This window comes from Mizuhopecten yessoensis, unplaced genomic scaffold (assembly GCF_002113885.1).
Source record: "Mizuhopecten yessoensis strain PY_sf001 unplaced genomic scaffold, ASM211388v2 scaffold5965, whole genome shotgun sequence".
Classification (NCBI taxonomy): Eukaryota; Metazoa; Mollusca; class Bivalvia; order Pectinida; family Pectinidae; genus Mizuhopecten; species Mizuhopecten yessoensis.
The window spans coordinates 659,576-684,444 of NW_018406312.1; the positions used below are offsets into that span (position 1 = coordinate 659,576).

Consider the following 24,869-nt stretch of genomic DNA (forward strand, 5'->3'; position numbering starts at 1 on the left):
GTCAGACATGTACATACAGTCCGAACATCATACATGTATATAATCCTAACATCATACATGTACATACAGTCTGAACAACATACATGTATATACAATCCGAACATCATACATGTATATACAGTCCGAACATCATACATGTACATACAATTCGAACAGCATATATGTATCTCACATCACACCTTATGTATTACATCTCTGATAATGACTAGCTGCCACTAGAAAAATAATAATGTGACAATTTTTTACGATATTTATACGATATCACACTCCATATTTGATATTGTTTGATTCCGTAAAACACGCTAAAGTTTGAAAAACTTATAAATCGATACACTTAAAAGAATTAACTCCAGTTGAAAGATAACATGATTTTGACACTGTGAACCATATAATTTGTGTTATCTTATATTTTGTCACAACTATTTAGTTTTTGAATGCTCGTTAATGTTCACATGTTTTGAGCAATATCATAGATAGGCGATAACAAACAAGAAAACTCTGCCATTTATCTCTATAAAAATGTTTTTCTTGTTTATTTTCATTTTTTTAGCCGCTCTACCGTTAAAAGATATATCGAATGTCAGCTTTCAAACGTGAATATTTTATATGAATTTATTGATTTGAGAGGTTGAAATTTTCCGTCTGAATTTATTGATTTGAGAGGCTGAAATTTTCCGTCTGAATTTAATCTGATTTCGTATCACAATATTATACCAAAATAAGTTATCTCACTATCGATTGCATTATAATGATTTCCGTTAGAACATAGAGTAAAAAAACGGATTCTGATTTCTTAGTGTAAAGTTAGACGGATATTTATTTCATGAAATTCAATGCGATGTTGTGTCAGTGATAAAAGCTCTAGAAAATGTCATTGTACCGGAGTGTTTATGTCTTCTATAAGGTAAACTGTCAATAATATACACCTGTATACGGATGCTGTGTTAATTTGTTCTCTAGTAAATATATACAATCCGCAAATTATCTGGATATATCGTACCCGGCATTACAATGTACGGACGTGTTATTAGTGTATTGAGTCACATTCCAAAGTGCGCCGAGCTAACAACGGGGACGTGTCCCACATCTACACCTCGTCACTTCAAAGACTACAACCATATTCATACCTTGATGGAGCGGTAAGTACAAATAAGTATCTCCCGTACTGAGGTTTTATAACAGTACCACCTTTTACGTCAAATGAACATGTAAATAGCGTGTTTTTACTAAGAACACGTTCATTTTAATCGTTAAATATGTTGTAGCGGCTGTAGTAATGTTAGACGTACGGAAACCGAAAGAGGAAGTACAGACGTCACCAATTTACTAGCTATGCATAATAGAGTAAGAAACGCATTGTTTGTACAGTAATACCACTGTCGGATACCATAATCTGAAGACTTTACGTATCCAACGGCGTCATTTTCTAATTACATACAGAGCGGAAATAAGAGGAAAATTGTGCAAACCCTTGTTATATAAATAAATTGTTTTGGTATGGTTGACCGAGAAACGTGTGTCTGCGTGGATACATGCGTGAGTATGAAGGGTTGTCAGGGCTTACCTTCTCCCGTTTAAAACGCATTTTCACAGGACATGACTTAAAATGGTAAAACGTTTTTATACGGCAGTCAAATTTGACGGAATGATTATGGTATGGGGTTGCCCGTCCGTCCGGCGTAAACTTTTGTTTGTCCGGCACTCTTCTGCTACATTTTTCGACCGATCTTTTTGAAACTTGGAATACATTATAATCATGATATGAAGTTGTGTCTCCCTTAAAATAATTTTGATTCGACAATTTTCCAAAAGTTATTGCCCTTTGTTTATTTCAGTATTTGATATTTTGTCCGGCAATCTCCTCCTACATTTTTCAACGGATCTCGTTGAAACTTGGTATACATTATAATCATGATATGAAGTTGTGTATCCCTTAAAAGAATTTTGATTCGATAATTTTTCCAAAGGTAATTTTCCTTTGTTCATTTCAGTATTTGATTTTTTGTCCGGAGATTTTCTCCTACATTTTTTATAGCATGTCAGCTAACCACTCTTAGAATGATGCAGATCTTATTTCAATGTAAGATAGTATCTAACACTATATGGCTTTTGACGGGCGTATATTGTTCCGCCCCGCGGTACTCTTGTTAAATGATATGATCTTATCGGAACTCAATTGTTCGAACACAATCATGTGTATTTTGAATATATATGATATCTCCGCCAGAATAAGTAGCTTTAACGTTGAAATTTACTCTTTTCTCATGTTCGTAATAAACGATTTGTCGGGCGGTACATTAATATAATTTAAGAGGCAAATTAGACGTACAAAAAGTTTGAAACATACATTTTAAGACATTTAATGGAACATAAAAACTAACACAACTTTTTCCTAAATCAGACAGAAGGAGGACAGGAGTCGTGGTAAAACTATGAGTAGTATTCTAAGGGTTACTTAACATGTTTACTTTGATGAAAAGAAAGAAATAACATCCATGAATTTCCGTGGCTTTCTTCGCTCTACTTTTTATAATATCACCCACATATATACATTGAATATAAGTTTTCACAGCGAAGTGCAAATTTCCCGCTAATCTAAGTATGCTATCCACTCCCTCTATTGGGGAATATGTAAGTTTGCACAGTTTCGTTTGAACGCATTACGATTGAAAGAAGATCACTTCGGAAATATGTCCAAGTACTGATGAAAAGTATTAGGAGTAACAAGATGCACAGTTTTCATGTATACGTTTTTAAGTCTGAATAATTAGGCACCTATATCGTACAACGGGAGGTAACTCGTTACATATTACCCTTTCCTATTCCAAATGTAACATTCGTGTACATGTGTATACAATTATTACGTCGCCTATACAAATATCGAGTGAAATATCGGATAAATATTTTATATTGTTGGTATTATTGAGACATCTACGGATCGGACATTCGCTCTGAGAAATACAACGCATACAATATTTTGATGTCCAAAAGTACGCTCATAATTCTTTCATATCTAAAGTCAAGTTTGTTTTTATAGAAACTGTTATGTAAACCAATTTTAACAGAGCCAAGCATTTAGTCTACACTGTATAAGTCAAATGCCGCAATGGATCACAAAACGCAATAGATGTAAACTACGAATGCATGTACTATATAAGGCAAATGTACTGCATGTATTTATCACATGTATATGAAGAGTTTGTGTCATTTTGATTCAGAAAGATGGTGTATAGATCAGTAGCATTGAGGCTGAAATTCACGATACCAGACAAATGTAACTGATAAACATCGAGTTTATACTAATATTCAAGATACTTAGGTAGCCAATACACATTTTGCATCACTTAAAGTTTGTGTCAAACCTATATTAATGCTATGTTAAACTGTTCACGGAGCATTCCGTCTTTTGTCTTCAGAAAAATGGATTGCATGAACGTTAACTAATCAAATTGTCAGGATTGGTTCAAATGACATGTCGTAATTGTGTTAACAAATTTCTTTTCGGATGCAGTGACATGTGCAATATCTTATTTCTATCTTACTTGTAAAAAAGTTGAGTTGCAAGTACGCAAACTTTTCTTTATGTACCAGCAAAGTCATGCCGATACTATTTCGTTATTCTCATACTTGCAGATACGGAACTAGCGTTTGAGTACGTATACAATGGCGGAAGGTGGTCCCCATCCAGACCCTCACTCTGAAGACAGCACACTACGAAACCTCTCAGACTCCCATCTTCTTGAATGTCCGATCTGTCTTGAGCAGTTACGTCAGCCGAAGTCTCTGCCGTGTCGTCATTCTCTTTGTGAGGAATGTTTGAGTAGCTACATTGTCAGTGAGGTGTTAGGGACGAGTGATACGGCGACTTCCTTTATCTGTCCGGTATGTAGGACGTTAACTCACCCCGTGGACAAATCAGAGGACAAAGAGAAATGGGCCCAGCAGTTCCCGACCGACACCGTTGCCATAGAGATAATACAACTGAGAAACAGGACGACAGAGCCACGTTACTGCGCGCCCTGTCAGAGAAAGGGAAGCATGACCTCTGCACAGTTCTGGTGTAAAACTAATCAGTCATTGTTCTGTGAGTCTTGTAAAGTGGATCACCATGATGTGGTCCATGTGAGCTGTGATATCGTAAATATTAGTGGTTCCGGGAATTTCCTGCTGAGACAGGAAACATCTGACAAACGATGCGACAAACACAAGAAGAAGATTGCTTATTATTGTGAGGATCACAAGTCCCTAGGCTGCAGTAAATGTATAACTGTTGGTCACAGAAAATGTGACAACGTGTCCACAACAGAGGATTACTGTGAGAAACTGAATAGTAGCTCCCAACTAGAGGAAAGAAAGACATTTCTACAGCAAGGAGCAGACGACATGGAATCCATGATAAAGGACTTTTACCTACGACAACAGAACATTGCAGACGACAAAGATGCGGTACTGAAAAGCATCGACGACCTGCAGGAACGTATGGATAAACGTATCAGAGAGATGAAAAAGGAAATCACAGATGACGTAATCACGGCGTACAAACAGGAAAGAGAAAATCTGAAGGTTTCCACTCAGAAGTGTGAACGACTGAAGGTCGCTATACAGAATACATTAGCGTCGTCCGCTACAGCTCTTCAGAGGAACGATCATATGGACACGATCCGGCTTTACCAGAAAGGTCAGACGGAGCTCGAGGCTTGTAAGGATCTAGTGAAAGAAATGCAGATGTCGATTTCATCTGTCAGTATTGAACATGAAATCGATTCGGACGTGACAAGTCTGAACTTTGGTAAAGTCGTTGTCCGAAAGCAGCGAAGAGATTTCCCAGGTGTCCCAAGTCTCGTCAAACCTTTATCCCAATGTGAAGTAAGGGAAATAAGAAAAGTGAACATACAATGTCGGTCTGACCAAGCTAATGTTTATGCTCGTGGTGTTGTATACTTTCCTGACGGCAGAATTGTGGTGGGAGATAACAGCAATAACAAAATCAAGTTAATCAACGACGCGGGGGATGTTGTGGACGAGTTGAAAATGGATGGAAAACCTTGGGATCTGTGTTTGGTGGATAACACCACTGTGGCGACCGCTATACAGAGCACCAGAGGTATACATGTAGTGACTGTGACACCCTCCAAACTTACACTGTCGTCTGTAATAAACGACAACAAACCATATTACGGTATAACGTATAGAGATGAAGAGTTTATCGTGAGTACAGGATCCGAAGTCTGCAGTGTTAAGAAAGACGGGACGACCAAGACGTTATATCGATATAATGGCAGAGTATTCGCGTTGTCACATAATTCCAAGGACGGACAGCTCTTTATCGCCCATTATACCAATAGTACTGGCAGAACGGTGATTGGTAGGTTGTCTACTGACAACAACTACACGGACGTGTTGAAGGTTGGTGTAGTTAAGTGTCCGTATGGAGTGGACGTAGACATGGAAGGTAACGTCTATGTCTGTGGTAACGGCTCACACAACGTGGTACAGATGTCCGGGGACGGGACCAACGTCCGGGAACTGTTAACGGGAGCGGACGGTATCACACAACCACTAGCAATATCTGTTTGTGGTGATAAACTGGTGGTAACAAACGGATCAGGTCAGAAGGATTCCATCCAAGTGTTTCAACTTGTATGACTCGCAGAATCAATCGTACACAAGATTGACATTTGACATCATAGTGTATTCTTGATATATCATTAACATAACTGTTCTTGTTTATATAAATCGGTAATTTCCTGCCTTTTGTCATAGTTTCTTTTCTATTACACTTTATAATAATTCCATTGCATGAAATAAATAATTAAAGTTATATCCTTACGAATAAAAACGGTAAAATATGTAGATAACTATGTGTAGATCACTGACATTTGTGCTGTACATATACACAGTAACCTTCATTAACTTTATGTTGCATGAAACTGTAGCAGTTGTGTCAGGAAACATCCATTGATGACGTAGCTCAGTCGGTACGGGAGATTGTACAATAATCTGAAGTCTACAAAACATACATATTTCATTACTTCAATTCTGTACACATTACAAGACGATAAATAAAAGTATATTTCTTTTGAATCGTAACATTTATAAATACACGCCATGTTGTTCATAAGTAAATTGAGAAAACAACACTTTGAATAAATAAGAATTGTGAATGATATATTTGTTTTAATAAAATACACTCCATTGCTAACCTGCCTAATTTTTATCTGCTATTCTAGATTATTCGCTTAAACAAAAAAATAGATGTTTACAACAGTCTGAACATAATAGATGATAACACAGTCCGAACATCATAATGTACATACAATCCGAACATCAAACATATACATACAGTCCGAACATCATACATGTACATACAATCAGAACATCAAACATATACATAAAGTCCGAACATCATACATGTACATACAATCCGAACATCAAACATATACATACAATCCGAACATCATAATGTACAACATGCAATCCGAACATCATACAACATACAATCTGAACAGCATACATGTACATGCGATCCGAACATCATACATGTACAACATACAGTCCGAGCATCATACATGTACATATAGTCCGAACATCATACATGTACATACATTCCGAATTCCATACATGTACATACAGTCTGAACATCATACATGTACAACATACAATCCGAACATCATACATGTACATACAGTCTGAACATCATACATGTACAACATACAATCCGAACATCATACATGTACATACAATTCGAGCATCAAACATGTACATACAGTCAGAACATCATACCTATACATACAGTTCGAACATCATACATAGACATACAGTCCGAACATGATACATGTACAACATACAGTCCAGACATCCAACATGTACATACAGTCCAGACATCAAACATGTACATACAATCCGAACAACATACATCTACCTTCAGTTCCAGCATCATACATGTACATATAGTCCGAACATCATACATGTACACACATTCCGAAAACCATACATGTACACACAGTCTGAACATCATACATGTACATACAGTTTGAACATCATACATGTACATACAATCCGAAAAATCATACAACATACAATCTGAACATCATACATGTACATACAATCCGAACATCATACATGTACATACAGTCCGAACATCATACATGTACACACATTCCGAACACCATACATGTACACACAGTCTGAACATCATACATGTACATACAGTCCGAATATCATACATGTACATACAATCCGATAAATCATACAACATACAATCTGAACATCAAACATGTACATACAATCCGAACATCATACATGTACATACAATCCGAACATCATACATGTACATACAGTCCGAACATTATACATGTACACACATTCCGAACACCATACATGTACACACAGTCTGAATATCATACATGTACATACAGTCCGAACATCATACATGTACAACATACAATCCGAACATCATACAACATACAATCCGAACATCATACATGTACATACAATTCGAACATCATACATGTACATACAGTCCGAACATCATACATGTACACACATTCCGAACACCATACATGTACACACAGTCTGAACATCATACATGTACATACAGTCCGAACATCATACATGTACATACAATCCGAAAAATCATACAACATACAATCTGAACATCATACATGTACATACAGTCCGAACATCATACATATACAACAAACAATCCGAACATCGTACAACATACAATCCGAACATTATACATGTACACACATTCCGAACACCATAATGTACACACAGTCTGAATATCATACATGTACATACAGTCCGAACATCATACATGTACAACATACAATCCGAACATCATACAGGTACATACAATTCGAACATCATACATGTACATACAGTCCGAACATCATACATGTACACACATTCCGAACACCATACATGTACAGACTGTCTGAACATCTTACATGTACATACAGTCCGAACATCATGCATGTACAACATACAGTCCGAACATCAGACATGTAGATACAGTCCGAACATCATAAATGTACACACATTCCGAACACCATACATGTACACACAATCTGAACCTCATACATGTACACACATTCCGAACATCATACATGTAGACACAGTCTGAACATCATACATACAGTCCGAACATCATACATGCACAACATCCAATCCGAACATCATACAACATACAATCTGAACATCATACATGTACATACAATTCGAACATCATACATGTACATACAGTCCGAACATCATACATGTACACACATTCCGAACACCATACATGTACAGACGGTCTGAACATGATACTTGTACATACAGTCCAAACATCATGCATGTACAACATACAGTCCGAACATCAGACATATAGATACAGTCCGAACATCATACATGTACACACATTCCGAATTCCATACATGTACATACAGTCCGAACATCATACATGTACAACATACAATCCGAACATCATACAACATACAATCTGAACATCATACATGTACATACAGTCCGAACATCATACATATGCAAAAAACAATCCGAACATCGTACAACATACAATCCGAACATCATACATGTACAACAAACAGTTCGAACATCACACATGTACATACAATTCGAACATCATACATGTACATACAGTCCGAACATCATACATGTACACACATTCCGAACACCATACATGTACACACAGTCTGAACATCATAGATGTACATACAGTCCGAACATCATACATGTACATACAATCCGAAAAATCATACAACATACAATCTGAACATCATACATGTACATACAGTCCGAACATCATACATATACAACAAACAATCCGAACATCGTACAACATACAGTCCGAACATCATACATGTACATACAATCCGAACATCATACATGTACATACAGTCCGAACATCATACATGTACACACAGTCTGAATATCATAAATGTACATACAGTCCGAACATCATACATGTACAACATACAATCCGAACATCACACAACATACAATCTGAACATCATACACGTACATACAATTCGAACATCATACATGTACATACAATTCGAACATTATACATGTACATACAATTCGAACATTATACATGTACATACAGTCCGAACATTATACATGTACACACATTCCGAACACCATACATGTACACACAGTCTGAATATCATACATGTACAACATACAATCCGAAAATCAAACAACATACAATCTGAACAGCATACATGTACATACGATCCGAACATCATACATGTACAGCATACAGTACGAATATCACACATGTACATACAATCCGAACATCATACATGTACATATAGTCCGAACATCATATATGTACACACAGTCCGAACCTCACACATGTACATTCAGTCCAAACATCAGACATGTACATACCGTCCAAGCATCATACATATACATATAATCCGAACATCAAACATGTACATACAATTAAAGCATCAAACATGTACATACAGTCCAAACATCATACATGTACAGCATTTAATCCGAACATCAAACATGTATATACAGTTCGAAAATCATACATGTACATACAGTCCGAACATCATACGTGTACATACAGTCCGAACATCATGCATGTACATACAGTCCGAACATCCTACATATATATACAAATAATCCGAACATCATGCATCTACATACAGCCCAAACACCATTCCTGTACTATAATCCAAACTTCAGACATGTACATACAATCTGAACATCATACAACATACAATCGGAACATCATACATGGACATACAGTCCGAACATCCTACATGTACATACGGTCCGAACATCATTCATGTACGTATAATCCAAACTTCATACATGTACATACAATCCGAACATCATACAATGTACATGTTCCTACAGTCCGAACACCATACATGTACATACAGTCCGGACATCAAACATGCACATACATTCCTAACATCATACTTGTACATTCCGTCAGAACATCATACATGTACACTCAATCCGAACATCATACATGTACATACAATCAGAACATAATACATATACACACAGTCCGAACATCATATAAGTACATACAGTCCGAACATCATGCATGTACATACGGTCCGAACATCCTACATATATATACAAATAATTCGAACATCACACATGTACATACAGTCCTAACATTATACGTGCACATACAGTCTGAACTACATACATGTACATAGGTCCGAACATCATACATGTACATACAGTCCGAACATCATACATGTACATACATTCCGAACATCATACAATGTACATGTACCTACAGTCCGAACACCATACATGTACATACAGTCCGAACATAACACATGTACATACAGTCCTAACATTATACAGATACATAAGTCCGAACATCATACATGTACATACAGTCCGAACATGATACATGTACATACAATCCGAACATCATACACGTACATACAGTCCGAACATCATACATGTACATAAGTCCGAACATCATACATGTACATACAGTCCGAACATGATACATGTACATACAATCCGAACATGATACATGTACATACAGTCCGAACATCATACATGTACATAAGTCCGAACATCATACATGTACATAAGTCCGAACATCATACATGTACATACAGTCCGAACATGATACATGTACATACAATCCGAACATGATACATGTACATACAGTCCGAACATCATACATGTACATAAGTCCGAACATCATACATGTACATAAGTCCGAACATCATACATGTACATACAGTCCGAACATGATACATGTACATACAATCCGAACATGATACATGTACATACAGTCCGAACATCATACATGTACATAAGTCCGAACATCATACATGTACATAAGTCCGAACATCATACATGTACATACAGTCCGAACATGATACATGTACATACAATCCGAACATGATACATGTACATACAGTCCGAACATCATACATGTACATAAGTCCGAACATCATACATGTACATAAGTCCGAACATCATACATGTACATACAGTCCGAACATGATACATGTACATACAATCCGAACATCATACACGTACATACATTCCGAACATCATACATGTACATAAGTCCGAACATCATACATGTACATAAGTCCGAACATGATACATGTACATACATCCCGTAATCATTCCTGTACGTATAATCCGAACTTAATACATGTACATACAGTCCGAACATCATACATGTACATACAGTCCGAACATCATACATGTGCAAACAGTCCGAACATCATATATGTACCCACAGTCCGAACATCATACATGTACCTACAGTCCGAACATTATATATATACATACAGTCCGAACATCAAACATGTACATACAGTCCGAACATCATAAAACATACAATCTGAACATCATATATGTACATACAGTCCGAACATCATACATCTACATACAGTCCGAACATCATATATGTACATACAGTCCGAACATAACACATGTACATAAGTCCTAACATTATACATGTACATAAGTCCGAACATCATACATGTACATACAGTCCGAACATGATACATGTACATACAGTCCGAACATGATACATGTACATACATCCCGTACATCATTCCTGTACGTATAATCCGAACTTAATACATGACATACAGTCCGAACATCATACTTGTACATGCAGTCCGAACATCATACATGTGCAAACAGTCCGAACATCATATATGTTCATACAGTCAGAACACCCTACATATACATACAGTCAGAACATCATACATGTACATTCATTCCTAACATCATGCATGTACATTCAGTCAGAACATCATACAGGTACATACAGTTCGAACATCATATAAGTACATACAGTCCGAACATCATGCATGTACATACAGTCCGAACATCCTACATATATATACAAATAATCCGAACATCATGCATCTACATACAGCCCAAACACCATTCCTGTACTATAATCCAAACTTCAGACATGTACATACAATCTGATCATCATACAACATACAATCGGAACATCATACATGGACATACAGTCCGAACATCCTACATGTACATACGGTCCGAACATCATTCATGTACGTATAATCCAAACTTCATACATGTACATACAATCCGAACATCATACAATGTACATGTTCCTACAGTCCGAACACCATACATGTACATACAGTCCGAACATCATCCGTGTACATACAGTCCGAACATCATACATGTACATACAGTCCGAACATCATACATGTACTTACAATCCAAACATCATACATGTACATACAATCAGAACATCATACATATACACACAGTCCGAACATCATATTAGTACATACAGTCCGAACATCATGCATGTACATACGGTCCGAACATCCTACATATATATACAAATAATTCGAACATCACACATGTACATACAGTCCTAACATTATACGTGCACATACAGTCTGAACTACATACATGTACATAGGTCCGAACATCATACATGTACATACAGTCTGAACATCATACATGTACACACAATCCGAACATCATACATGTACATACAGTCTGAACATCATACATGTACACACAATCCGAACATCATACATGTACATACAGTCTGAACATCATACATGTACACACAATCCGAACATCATACATGTACATACAGTCTGAACATCATACATGTACACACAATCCGAACATCATACATGTACATACAGTCTGAACATCATACATGTACACACAATCCGAACATCATACATGTACATACAGTCTGAACATCATACATGTACACACAATCCGAACATCATACATGTACATACAGTCTGAACATCATACATGTACACACAATCCGAACATCATACATGTACATACAGTCTGAACATCATACATGTACACACAATCCGAACATCATACATGTACATACAGTCTGAACATCATACATGTACACACAATCCGAACATCATACCCGAACATCATATCTTTGTAATACATCTCTGATAACGACTATTAGCTGCCACTAGATAAATAACGACGTGACACATTTTTATGATATGTATACGAAATCCCACTCCATATTTGATATAGTTTGATTTCGTTATACACGCTAAAGCTTGATAAACTATAATAGATACTGTACACTTAAAAGAATTAACTCGTGTTGAATTGAACATGATTTTCACACTGTGAACCAGATAATTTGTGTTATCTTTTTTGTTACAGATGTTCGTTTTTTTAATACTCGTTCATGTTCACATGTTTCAGGCAATATCATGGTAGGCGATATTTCAGACCTACATAAAAAGCTCTGCCATTTATCCTTATAATATATCTCTTGATCATCTTCATTTTCTTTTTGCCGCTCTATCTTAAATACACCCAAAACAAACAAAAATATATCAAATATCAGTTTTTCAAACGTTGATATTTTATAGGAATTTATTGATTTGAGACGTTGGAATTTTCTGTCTAATTGTACTCTGGTTTCGTACCACACTGATATATCAAAAGAAATTATGTTATCTATTTATATCATACATGTAGTGATTTACGTTAAATCTCAGTACCTGTACTTACTGATAAAACTATAATGCATAGAGTAAATGAACAGTTTCGGATTACCTAAATCTGAAGTTAAACGGATATTAATTTCATGAAATTCAATTCGATGATGTGTAGTTGATAAAAGCTCTGAAAAACGTCATTGTACGGAGGGGATGTATTTTTAAACGTAAATTGTCAATTAAATACGTAAGGATGATGTGTTAATTTGTTCTCTAGAAAATATCTTTAACGAAACAAGCGATGTGTAGTAAACAATCCGTAAGTTATCCGGATATATCGTAACGGCATTACAATGTACGGACGTGTTATTAGTGTATTGAGTCACATTCTAAAGGGCGCCATAACGACGGAGAGGTGTCCCACATCTACACCTCGTCAATCGTCATTACAACCATATTTATTCATTGGTGGAGCGGTAAGTACAGTCGTACATATTCCGTACTTATATTTGAGTAATAGTAACACCATTTACACCAAATGAACATGTAAATAGAGTGTATTTACTTAGAATACGTTCATTGTAATCGTAGAATATGTTGTAGCGGCTGTAATAATGTTAGACGTACGGAAACCGAAAGAGGAAGTACATGACGTCACCAGTTTACTATCTATGCACAAAAGAGTACGAAAGGCATTGTTTGTTCAGTTATACCACCGAAGGATACCATAATGTGATGGCTTTACGTATCCAACGGCGTCATTTTCTGATTACAAACAGAGCGGAAGTAATAGGAAAAGTTGGGCAAACTCTCGTTCTATAAATAAATTGTTATGGTATGGTTGACCGAGAAACGTGTGTGTGTGTATATATGTATACATGTGTCTGCGTGGATACACGCGTGAGTATGAAGGGTCGTCAGGGCTTGAACTCTTCCATTGGAAACGCATTGTCGTAGGGTATCACTGAAATTGTTGTTAAAATCTTGTTAAATGATATGAACATATCGGAAGTTAATTGTTCGAACACATTCATGTCTATTTTGAATAAATATGTATTATACTCTGTGATATGAATTGAATAATATGTAGTTTACACAGCTAAAAAGCAAATATTATATTTATATATGTCGTCATAGGTAGCGTTCAAAAAATTTACTAGTTTTCACATATTCGTAATAAACGATTTGTCGGGCGGTAAATATCTAGATTTTAAGAAGGAAATTAGACACACAAATAGTTTGAAACATACATTTTAAGAAATTTAAGGGAACATAAAAACCAAGACAACATTTTCCTTTAACAGCACACACGCACATATACATATACTGACCGGCAAAATCAAGTATACACTTTATAAAAGGCATCAGATAATTTATTTCATATTGATAAAGTCGATTTTAAATCGTAAATGTAAAATTTAATAACTATAGACAGATTTTACAGAGTCAAGACTGCCGTCAACTACCAAAAAGGCAAACGGTCTTGCAGAACGACGTAGGGGTCATTTCAATTTTTCACGTGGTTTTGACGTCACCACTGTATACAGTCAAAATACACTTGTGACGTCAATATGTTGTGTGTCCGCCATTGTCTGCCACACAGCGTTTTCTCATGGTTAACACTAAATGTCGTTTTGATTCGACGTTACACATCGATTACAGATTCACGTCGCCGTTCTGCTCCAGGGAGTTGGTTGACATGTTCTACTTGTCGATAACACTTCAAAAGGCACTTAATCGTAAATCTCGTACAATTCATCACACGCGTCACATGACGTTTTGATCCCCGGGCTTGTAGCACCCCAATCGCACGATTTCTATCCGCTATTGAAAGTCTTGCCATATTGCCGACACACTCAAACCTTACGGCCTTTAACAGGGAAGCTTACGGAGGGCACGTGGCACAGTTTGCATGCGCATAACTTCAGTATGTCGCGCTGAGGGTATAAAATGTATGGAAGCCAATATCTGAACTTAACGTCTAACAAATTTATTTCGATTTGTGGATTTCTTTTAAATTTGCAATGATACGAATTCACGTATATAGCAATGGTTTTCCAGTAAACGTTATGTTTGGCAACAATAAATTTATTTTAAAAGTGTATACTTAATTTTGCCGTTCAGTATAAATACCTTATGCGTAAGATTTCTCGACAAAGTACAAATTTCATGATAATCTAAAAATGCTATCGACTCCTTCTATCGGTGAATATGTAAGTTTGCACAGATTCGTTTGAGGGATATATAATTAAAAGAAGATTATCTCGGAAATATGTCCGAATACTGATGAAAAATATTAGGAATAACAAGAAAGAAAAATCAGTTTCCATGTATGTCTTTTTTAAGTCTGAACAATAAGGTACGTATATATCGTACGACGGGAGGTAACTCGTAACACCTTACACTTCCATGTTTCGATGTGCATATGTATATGTGTTCACAATTATTACGCCGCCTACACAAATATCGAGTGAAATATTGGATAAATATTTGATATTGTTGTAATTCTTGAGACAGGACACTCGCTCTGAGAAATAAAATGCATACAATATTTTGACGTAGTCTGAGATGTACGTACAAAATGTACGATCGTTGTTCTTTCATATCTAAAGCCATGCTTGTTTTTGTAGAACCAATCCAAATAGAGCCACGCATTTAGTCTTCACTGTATGAGTCAAATGACACGATGAGTCACAAAACGTAATATATATAAACTGCAAATGAGTGCACTATATAAGGCGAATGTACTGACTGTATTCATTATACGTAATCGTTCGACGTATTCGAAGAGTTTGAGCCATTTTGATTCAGAAAAGATGTTTTATACATCAGTTACATTTCGGCTGAAATTCACTATACCAGGCAAATGTAACGTATACACATTGAGTTTATAATAATAGTCAAGATACGTGTAAACTAAAAGCTTTTTGCATCACTTAAAATTTGTTTTGAACCTATAACAATGCTCTTTTTAACACTTCACTATTCCGTTTTTTGTTATCAGAATGAATAACTTTTATTTCTCTGCATTTCTCTCCTATCAGCAGAATACAGGATATACAAAATGAAAACGTTTACGAGTCAAATTGTCAGTGTTTTATACGTAACATGTCGTTGCATCTCTACAGGTGTCTACAACCAAATGTGTGAATGTAATAACATGAACAATGTGTTATTTCTATCTAATTGATGAAAATAAGTTATTTACGTACCAGAAAAGTCATGCCGATAATGTTTCGTTATTCTCATACTTGCAGATACGGAACTAGCGTTTGAGTACGTATACAATGGCGGAAGGTGTTCCCCATCCAGACCCTCGCTCTGAAGACAGCACACTACCAAACCTGTCGGACTCCCACCTTCTCGAATGTCCGATCTGTCTTGAGCAGTTACGTCAGCCGAAGTCTCTGCCGTGTCGTCATTCTCTTTGTGAGGAATGTTTGAGTAGCTACATCGTCAATGAGGTGTCAGGGACGAGTGATACGGCGACTTCCTTTATCTGTCCGGTATGTAGGACCCTAACTCACCCTGTGGACAAAACAGAGGACAAAGAGAAATGGGCCCAGCAGTTCCCGACCGACAACGTTACCATAGAGATGATACAACTGAGAAACAGGACGACAGAGCCACGTTACTGCGCGCCTTGCCAAAGGAGGAAGGGAACCATGGTACCTGCACAGTTCTGGTGTAAACATAACGAGTCATTGTTCTGTGAGTCTTGTAAAGTAGATTTGCATGATAATATCCACGTTGGCTGTGATATCGTAGATATTAAGGCTTCCGAGAATTGGCAACTGAGGCAAAACACATCTGACAAAAAATGCTACAAACACAAGGATGTGATTGCTTATTATTGCGAGGATCACAAGTCCCTGGGTTGCAGTAAATGTATAACTGTTGGTCACAGGAAATGTGACAACGTGTCCACAACAGAGGATTACTGTGAGAAACTGAATAGTAGCTCCCAACTAGAGGAAAGAAAGACATTTCTACAACAAGGAGCAGACGACATGGAATCCACGATAAAGGATTTTTATCTACGACAACAGAACATTGCAGACGACAAAGATGCGGTACTGAAAAGCATCGACGACCTGCAGGAACGTATGGATAAACGTATCAGAGAGATGAAGAAGGAAATCACAGATGACGTAATCACGGCGTACAAACAGGAAAGAGAAAATCTGAAGGTGTCCATTCAGAAGTTTGAACGGCTGAAGGTCGCTATACAGAATACATTAGAATCGTCCGCTACAGCACTACAGAGGAACAACCATATGGACACGATCTTGCTGTACCAGAAAGGTCAGACGGAGCTCGAGGCTTTTAAGGATCTAGTGAAAGAAATGCAGATGTCGATTTCAACTGTCAGTATTGAACATGAAATCGATTCGGACGTGACAAGTCTGAACTTTGGTAAAGTCGTTGTCCGAAAGCAACGAAGAGATTTCCCAAGTGGCCCAACTCTCGTCAAACCTTTATCCCAATGTGAAGTAAAGGAAATAAGAAAGGTGAACATAAAATGTCCGTCTGATCAATTTGCTTGTGATGCCCGTGGTGTTGTATACCTTCCTGACGGCAGAATTGTGGTGGGAGATAACAACAATCAGAAGATCAAGTTAATAAACGATGAGGGGAATGTTGTGGACGAGTTAAACTTGGATGGATGTCCGTGGGATCTGTGTATGGTGGATAACACCACTGTGGCGGCCGCTATACAGAGTCCCGGAGGTATACGTGTAGTGACTGTGACACCCTCCAAACTTACACTGTCGTCTGTAATAAACACAAACCAACAATATATCGGTATAACGTACAGAAATGGTGAGTTTATCGTGCCTACAGGATTCGAAATCTGTAGTGTTAAGAAAGACGGGACGACCAAGACGTTATATCGATATACTGGTGATGTATACGCGTTGTCACATGATTCCAAGGACGGACAGCTCTTTGTCTCTCATCATACCGTTACTACTGGCAGTACGGCGATTGGTAGGTTGTCTACTGACAACAAGTACACGGACGTGTTGAAGGTTGGTGTAGTGAAGTATGCGTGTGGAGTGGACGTCGACGTGGAAGGTAACGTCTATGTATGTGGTTACAGCTCCAACAACGTGGTACAGATGTCCGGGGACGGGACTAACGTCCGGGAACTGTTAACGGCAGCGGACGGTATCACACACCCAATAGCAATATCTGTTTGTGGTGATAAACTGGTGGTAACAAACGTATCAGATCAGAGGGATTCCATCCAAGTGTTCCAACTTGTATGACTTGCAGAATCAATCGTACACAATATCGACATTTGACATAATAGTGTATTCTTGATATATATACCATTAACATAACTGTTCTTGTTTATTTAACGAAAATGTAAAAATCATTTCTATCGTAAATATGAATGATGGATGAAATCAAAAGTGTTTATATTGAAGTGAATATCTTACGTTTAAATTACAAATATCAGTTATTAAATAAAAAATATTACCTAGTTCTGAATGAAGTGTCAGTTACGCATTTACTTTTTTCGTTGACATTGTCGGACTAACAATCAAAGCGGGTATTTTCAATTTGATATGAATATATACGGTAATGTTACATGTGATAAAATAGCTCTAATTAATCATTTGAAACATAAAATGTCGACTTGTTCGTGAATTAAGGATAGGAGATAATTGTTTTATTGCAAAGTATGTATACTTAAATAAAGACTTTTCTCTAATTTAAGCATTGCTAAATTCCTGTACGTTATCAGTCAATTCCAAGTAGATATTTACTTTATTGCTGTACTTGTAAACCATTTCAAGTTTCTGACCGTGGTTTTTTTTAGTCTAATTAAGAAGTTTCTCCAATATTTTTCTATAGCGTATTGTTTTATTCTTGATCGAGTCTCAATCAAATATGCGATAGAATAATGTTCGTCCTTCCATGGCTATTGTGCCCCCGTAACGATACTCGAGAGCCGTTGTTTCGGTCCGTTAGTCCGTACATCCGTACGAAATCTGTGTTTTAGTTGTGTTAAATGTGTTCTAAAGAGGTTAATGGGTTTTAATTGCCACCTGTGTTGTAATGTTCCGTTCGTATTTTTTGTTGCAATGGTATGTGGAAATAACCATGGATATAAAGCTTAATATATTGTATTACCAATAATGTCAGCACCAAATAACGAGAAACATTTAAATATAGTATCACTGTATTGTGCAGTTCGAAGTATTTGTCATTTTAACTATGTCGATTTATTTACAAAAGTCAGTCCCATGCATGTTGAATTCCAAACGTTTAGATCCAGAATCAAGGCATTCGCAATTTCCGTGAAGTACATGACCCAATAATCTTCAATAATCAAGCATAATTTGTCCTAGGATTTACACATCAAAGGATAATCGTCAAAATCAAGATTGCTATTAATATCTATTTGTTCATTTCTTTTGTCAAGTCACTCCCTAGAAAAAATGGTATTTCTGTTATTTTGCGTGCAGTTGATTTCCTGGTAAAAGGTACCAAGGGATTCAGTATTTTCTTGATGAAAATGTTGATGTTCTAATCAACACCTTTCATGGAGAACGGTAACCCTAGGTAGGAAATGTACAATGATTCTGATTGTGAAACATATCTGTTTTAAATGGGTAAGAATAATGTAGATACAAGTTGACGATGGATGAAAATCCAGCATTAGTGGTTTGTATATGGGTGAGAGGTTGTCAAAGTGACTTCAGGGATAATACGATATAAAATTGTGTGTGCTTGTTTTCTATTAAGAAACTCCTTACTAAAGCAAGTAATTATAATAATAAAAAAATAGTAAAAATATAAGTTATTTTTAGCATTTTTTAATAAATCTCATAAAAATGGATGTTATGAGGGGGAGTTGGGGGAGCGAAAGTGGGGGCTTAGGGAGTAAGGCTGACGCCTCGCGGGAGCTGAAAAACTTTTAGCAATTTCAGACCGAAAAAGAGATATCGAAAATATCCGGGGAGGGTATGATAGAAACATTCTTTATTTTGCTTTGAAAACTAGAGCCTCAACCAGTGGGGTCCATTATATATTACGTATGTGTGATCCGCATAGTTGAAACTGTAAATACATATATGTGTCGGGTGTACCCGTTGTAAAGTAAAGAAATCAACCTGTTACGTGGTGGAGGTACACTACCACAACGACATCATACATGCTATATAACGGGGTGTGAGTTTATCATTTAATCTGTTACAGATATATTCCGTTGGAAATATCTAGTTGACTTGATATTGACGGGTCAAATAAATGTTTTGAAACATTTGAATTGCAACTGATTTTATGTTTTAAATGTGGCGCCTGATTTCGTTTGGAAACGGAAGAATTGGTTTTCGAAATATTCTGTCAAAATGTTCATGATTAAGAAAACAGAGAGCGGTATTTTCATAACGTTTATTGAAATTTGTCATTGAAATGTATCACTCGATATGTGATGAAAAAAAGGAAGAGCGTTAATAAGGAGAGGGCGCGTATTTTGGTAAAAACGTTATACATAGTCATTCCTACGTTTTTCTATCATTTACGTCGGTCGTTATTTTGGTGCACTGATCACCTGCTCTGATAGTGACTCGTCGAATGTTAACAGAACGAAGCTGCTATTGAGTAATGCAAGTAAAATAAAAAAATCCTGACCGAAATTGCATCAGTTAATCTCTTTTATTTAAGTATTGTTCATTTCGGGTTAACAGCACGTTTATTAATTCTTTTTCGTATTTTTCTGTACCTCGTGTTTCGTGTGTAGCTGTGAAGACATGAAAACATCTTACATGTATGTAAATGTGATGATGAAATCTTGCTGAACCGTAAAGGAAACAGAAAATAATCCGGCGCCATATTTGAAGTATGTATATATCAGCTGATGCTTATTTCACTAAGTGTACGCAATTGTGAAAATATTCATGCATCACAACCAATAAGTGTTTATATGTGACGTATCGATGACTAGTACGGTATGTACTATCTTACCCTTATCAGGCAAACGACCAGTGACGCGTACGAGTTGTCCACAAATCGATATCGATACGGCTACGCTGTAAGTGTATGTACAATAAGTTATTTTATATGTACCGAACTATTACCGCTATTAATATTGATCATAGTTTTTAAAATATTTTGAAATGCCCTTACACGACAGCAAAACGAGACTTTAACGTGATTGAAACCTCAGAAGAGTATATCCTTAGCAACAGGACAACATCAATTTATTATATTTACATCTAAACAACATCGATATTATTAATAACAACTGAACATCATTAAAATAGTTATGTTACAACTGACCAAAACCGATTTAAATACTGTACATGTACATTTTGTTGACAATGAACTGGTGTGCTATATGCGCATGATCTATAGTAGAGGGAAATCCTTGAACAAAACGTTGGTCACACAGGTAGAAATCCCGATAATTATCTTAAAATTACTAATTTTTATGAATATATATAAGCCAAATCCGACCGTTATTTTTCATAAGGAGACTCACTTGATATGTTTATGTAGCATCTAAAAAAAATGGAAAAAAATTGTGCTTCGCCGTGATCTCCCTTTAACAAAAATGTCAAGACAACTTATGTACTGAACAACATTGATAAAAGCTCGTACTGTCTAAACAACAAAGATATACTTACTTAAGTATCAGACAACATTGGTATAATTACGTACTGTCTAAACAACAAATATTTTATTACTTAAGTATCAGACAACATTGGTATAATTACGTCCTGTCTAAACAACAAAGATTTGATTACTTAAGTATCAGCCGACATTGGTATAATTACGTATTGTCTAAACAGCAAAGATTTATTTACTTACGAATTAGACAACATTGTTATAATTACGTATTGTCTAAACAACAAAGAATTACTTAAGTATCGGACAACATTGGTATAATTACGTATTGTCTAAACAACAAATATTTAATTATTTGAGTATCCGACAACATTGGTATAATTACGTATTGTCTAAACAACAAAGATTGACTTACTTAAGAATCAGACAACATTGTTATAATTACGTATTGTCTAAACAACAAAGAATTACTTAAGTATCAGACAACATTGGTATATTTACGTACTGTCTAAACAACAAATATTTAATAACTTGAGTATCAGACAACATTGGTTTAATTACTTATTGTCTAAACAACAAAGAATTAATTACTGGTGTATCGGACAACATTGGTATAATTACGTATTGTCTAAACAACAAAGATTTAATTACTGAAGTATCGGACAACATTGGTGTAATTACGAACTTTCTAAACAACAAAGGATACTCAAATAATTTTAGATACTATGGACACAATGGCATGAGTACTATAGATTACTGTATAATTACAGATTCATTATTTAATATTCTGGAACAATTTATAATTTCAAATTTTAATGTATGCTCCTTTGCATATTCAATTAAAATGTCAGATTCATCACACTGTTACACATGATGTTACTGAAAGTGGGGAGCGTAAACCATTATACAAATTGAATGATGAATTTAAGGATTGTTTTTTAAATTTGTTATCTGACAGGATAACCTATGTGTTGCTGTAACCGTCTCTGATGTTGTTACTCCGTCTGATATTAACACTAGTGTGAGTAGTTTTACTGAAATACTGATGAAATCTATGGAATCTTCCTTGTAAAATTAACTAAATGTTGTGATGCCAAGCAAGATAACCATAATTATACATGCCGAGATGGGTTAATCAATTTTATTACTGACAAACCATGGTTTGATATGGAATTGAAAACTTTGTACAGCTTGTACAAATAAGCTCTGTATAACTTCAATAAGGGAAAAAATGTATTTAATCATACTCTGCTTGTGAAGAAGAAAAGGAACTATAAATTAAAAGAATCTATGAAAAAAAGAATGTATTTAAAGTGTGAAGGCGACATGCTTGAATATATGAGATTGAACAATCCTAAGGAATTTTACGGAAAATTCACTACAACTTAGTCCAAGAAACCAGATATTGAATTGAAATTTTTATTTGAGCACTTCAAAAATTTGACCACGAATGATAACTCTGATCAAGAACCTGATCAATCTCACAATCATTCAGATGAAGTACCATTATATGAAGAATTGGACCAAGTTATTACTATTGATGAAATTTGCAAAACATCAAAAATTTAAAGAAGGGAAATTCCCATGGTATAGATTATATCTTAAATGAAAGTTTATTGGTAGGGAGGGATATTTTATTACCTATTTTGTGTAAACTTTTTTAACAATATATTGGAATCTGGTCTCTATCCTGCTGATAGGGCACTTGCTGTAATTACACCGGTACATAAAAAGGGTGACCTAACTGACCCTTACAATTTTAGAGGTATTAGTATAGTAAGTTGTTTGGGAAAATTAAATTTATTCACTTCTGTTTCAAATAATAGACTTTTAAAATGGTCAGAAACATATGATGTAATAACTGATGCTCAATTTGGGTTAAGACCTGGTCCTAGTACAGTAGATGCTATATTTTGTTTACATTCTATTATATCCAAATCATTTATTAATAAGAAAAGATTGTATTGTTGCTTTGTCGATTTTCGTAAAGCATTTGATATGGTAAATAGAATAAATTTAGTGAATAAGCTATCAAAACTTGGTATAAGAGGAAAGCTCCTAAAAGTTGTAAGGTCCGTGTACTCTCATGTTAAATCTTGTGTTAAATTAGATGGAAAGTTGTCAGATTCTTTTCTTAACAGGTTGGATTATTACAAGGTGAAATTCTGTCACCGATATTTTTTTGTACATATATAAATGATTTTGAACCATATTTTATACAAATTTGCAAGGGTAGTTATGAGTTTGAGGAACTCAGTTTATATCTGATGCTATATGCTGATGATCTAGTATTATTCTCCGAGACTGCAGAAGGTCTCTAAGATATGCTTGAAAATTTAGAAATTTATTGTACTGAATGGAATTTAACTGTAAATGCTGGAAAAACTAAAACTGTATTTTTTAGAAAAGGTGGAAGATTGCATAATGATGAATAATGGTATTACAAAGAAAGTAAAGTTGAAAGTGTAGATCAATTCCCTTACCTAGGTGTTATTCTAAATTACAACAATAAATTCACTTCTATCCAAAAACAATTAGCTAGCCAAGGACGATAAGCTATGTTTGCATTATTTTCAAAGTGTTCATCATTAAACTTAAATGTAAAAACTATGCTCCACCTTATCGATACATATGTAGGCAGTATCTTTTTCTATGCAAGTGAAATTTGGTGTATGCACAAAGCTCAAGAGATAGAACATGTACATTTACATTTCTGTAAGAAACTACTAAAAATGAAGAAATCAGCCAATAACAACAAGGTATATCTTGAATTGGGACGGTTACCTCTAGTTTGGATGAGAAAAATTTGAATGATAAAATATTGGTTTAAGATATTAAATTCTG

General features: G+C 35.7%; 2 protein-coding genes across 3 annotated transcripts in view; both read left to right on the top strand.

Moving 5' to 3' along the window:
• The window catches only part of LOC110451351 (RING finger protein 207-like), an 18,465-nt gene extending 12,270 nt beyond the window's left edge, over positions 1–6,195 (top strand). Inside the window, exons 1-2 of one of the 2 annotated variants that reach the window (XM_021499320.1) lie at positions 1,016–1,139; positions 3,634–6,195. In XM_021499320.1, the coding sequence (XP_021354995.1) occupies positions 3,664–5,646 (1,983 nt within the window). In that variant the 5' untranslated portion in view covers positions 1,016–1,139; positions 3,634–3,663 and the 3' untranslated portion in view covers positions 5,647–6,195. Of the gene's footprint in view, positions 1–1,015; positions 1,140–3,633 lie in introns of those variants that run through there. The other variant, XM_021499321.1, reaches the window with a different exon arrangement.
• Positions 6,196–13,679: 7,484 nt separating this feature from the next.
• Positions 13,680–19,173, top strand: LOC110451352 (transcription intermediary factor 1-beta-like). The gene is made up of 2 exons (XM_021499322.1): positions 13,680–13,918; positions 16,700–19,173. The coding sequence occupies exon 2, from the start codon at positions 16,730–16,732 to the stop codon at positions 18,713–18,715; it is 1,986 nt and encodes a 661-aa protein (XP_021354997.1). The 5' UTR covers positions 13,680–13,918; positions 16,700–16,729; the 3' UTR covers positions 18,716–19,173.
• The last annotated feature ends 5,696 nt before the right edge of the window (positions 19,174–24,869 follow it).

Coding starts and splice junctions, on each gene's coding strand:
- LOC110451352 (XM_021499322.1), top strand. CDS start 16,730: ATGGCGGAAGGTGTTCCCCATCCAGACCCTCGCTCTGAAGACAGCACA.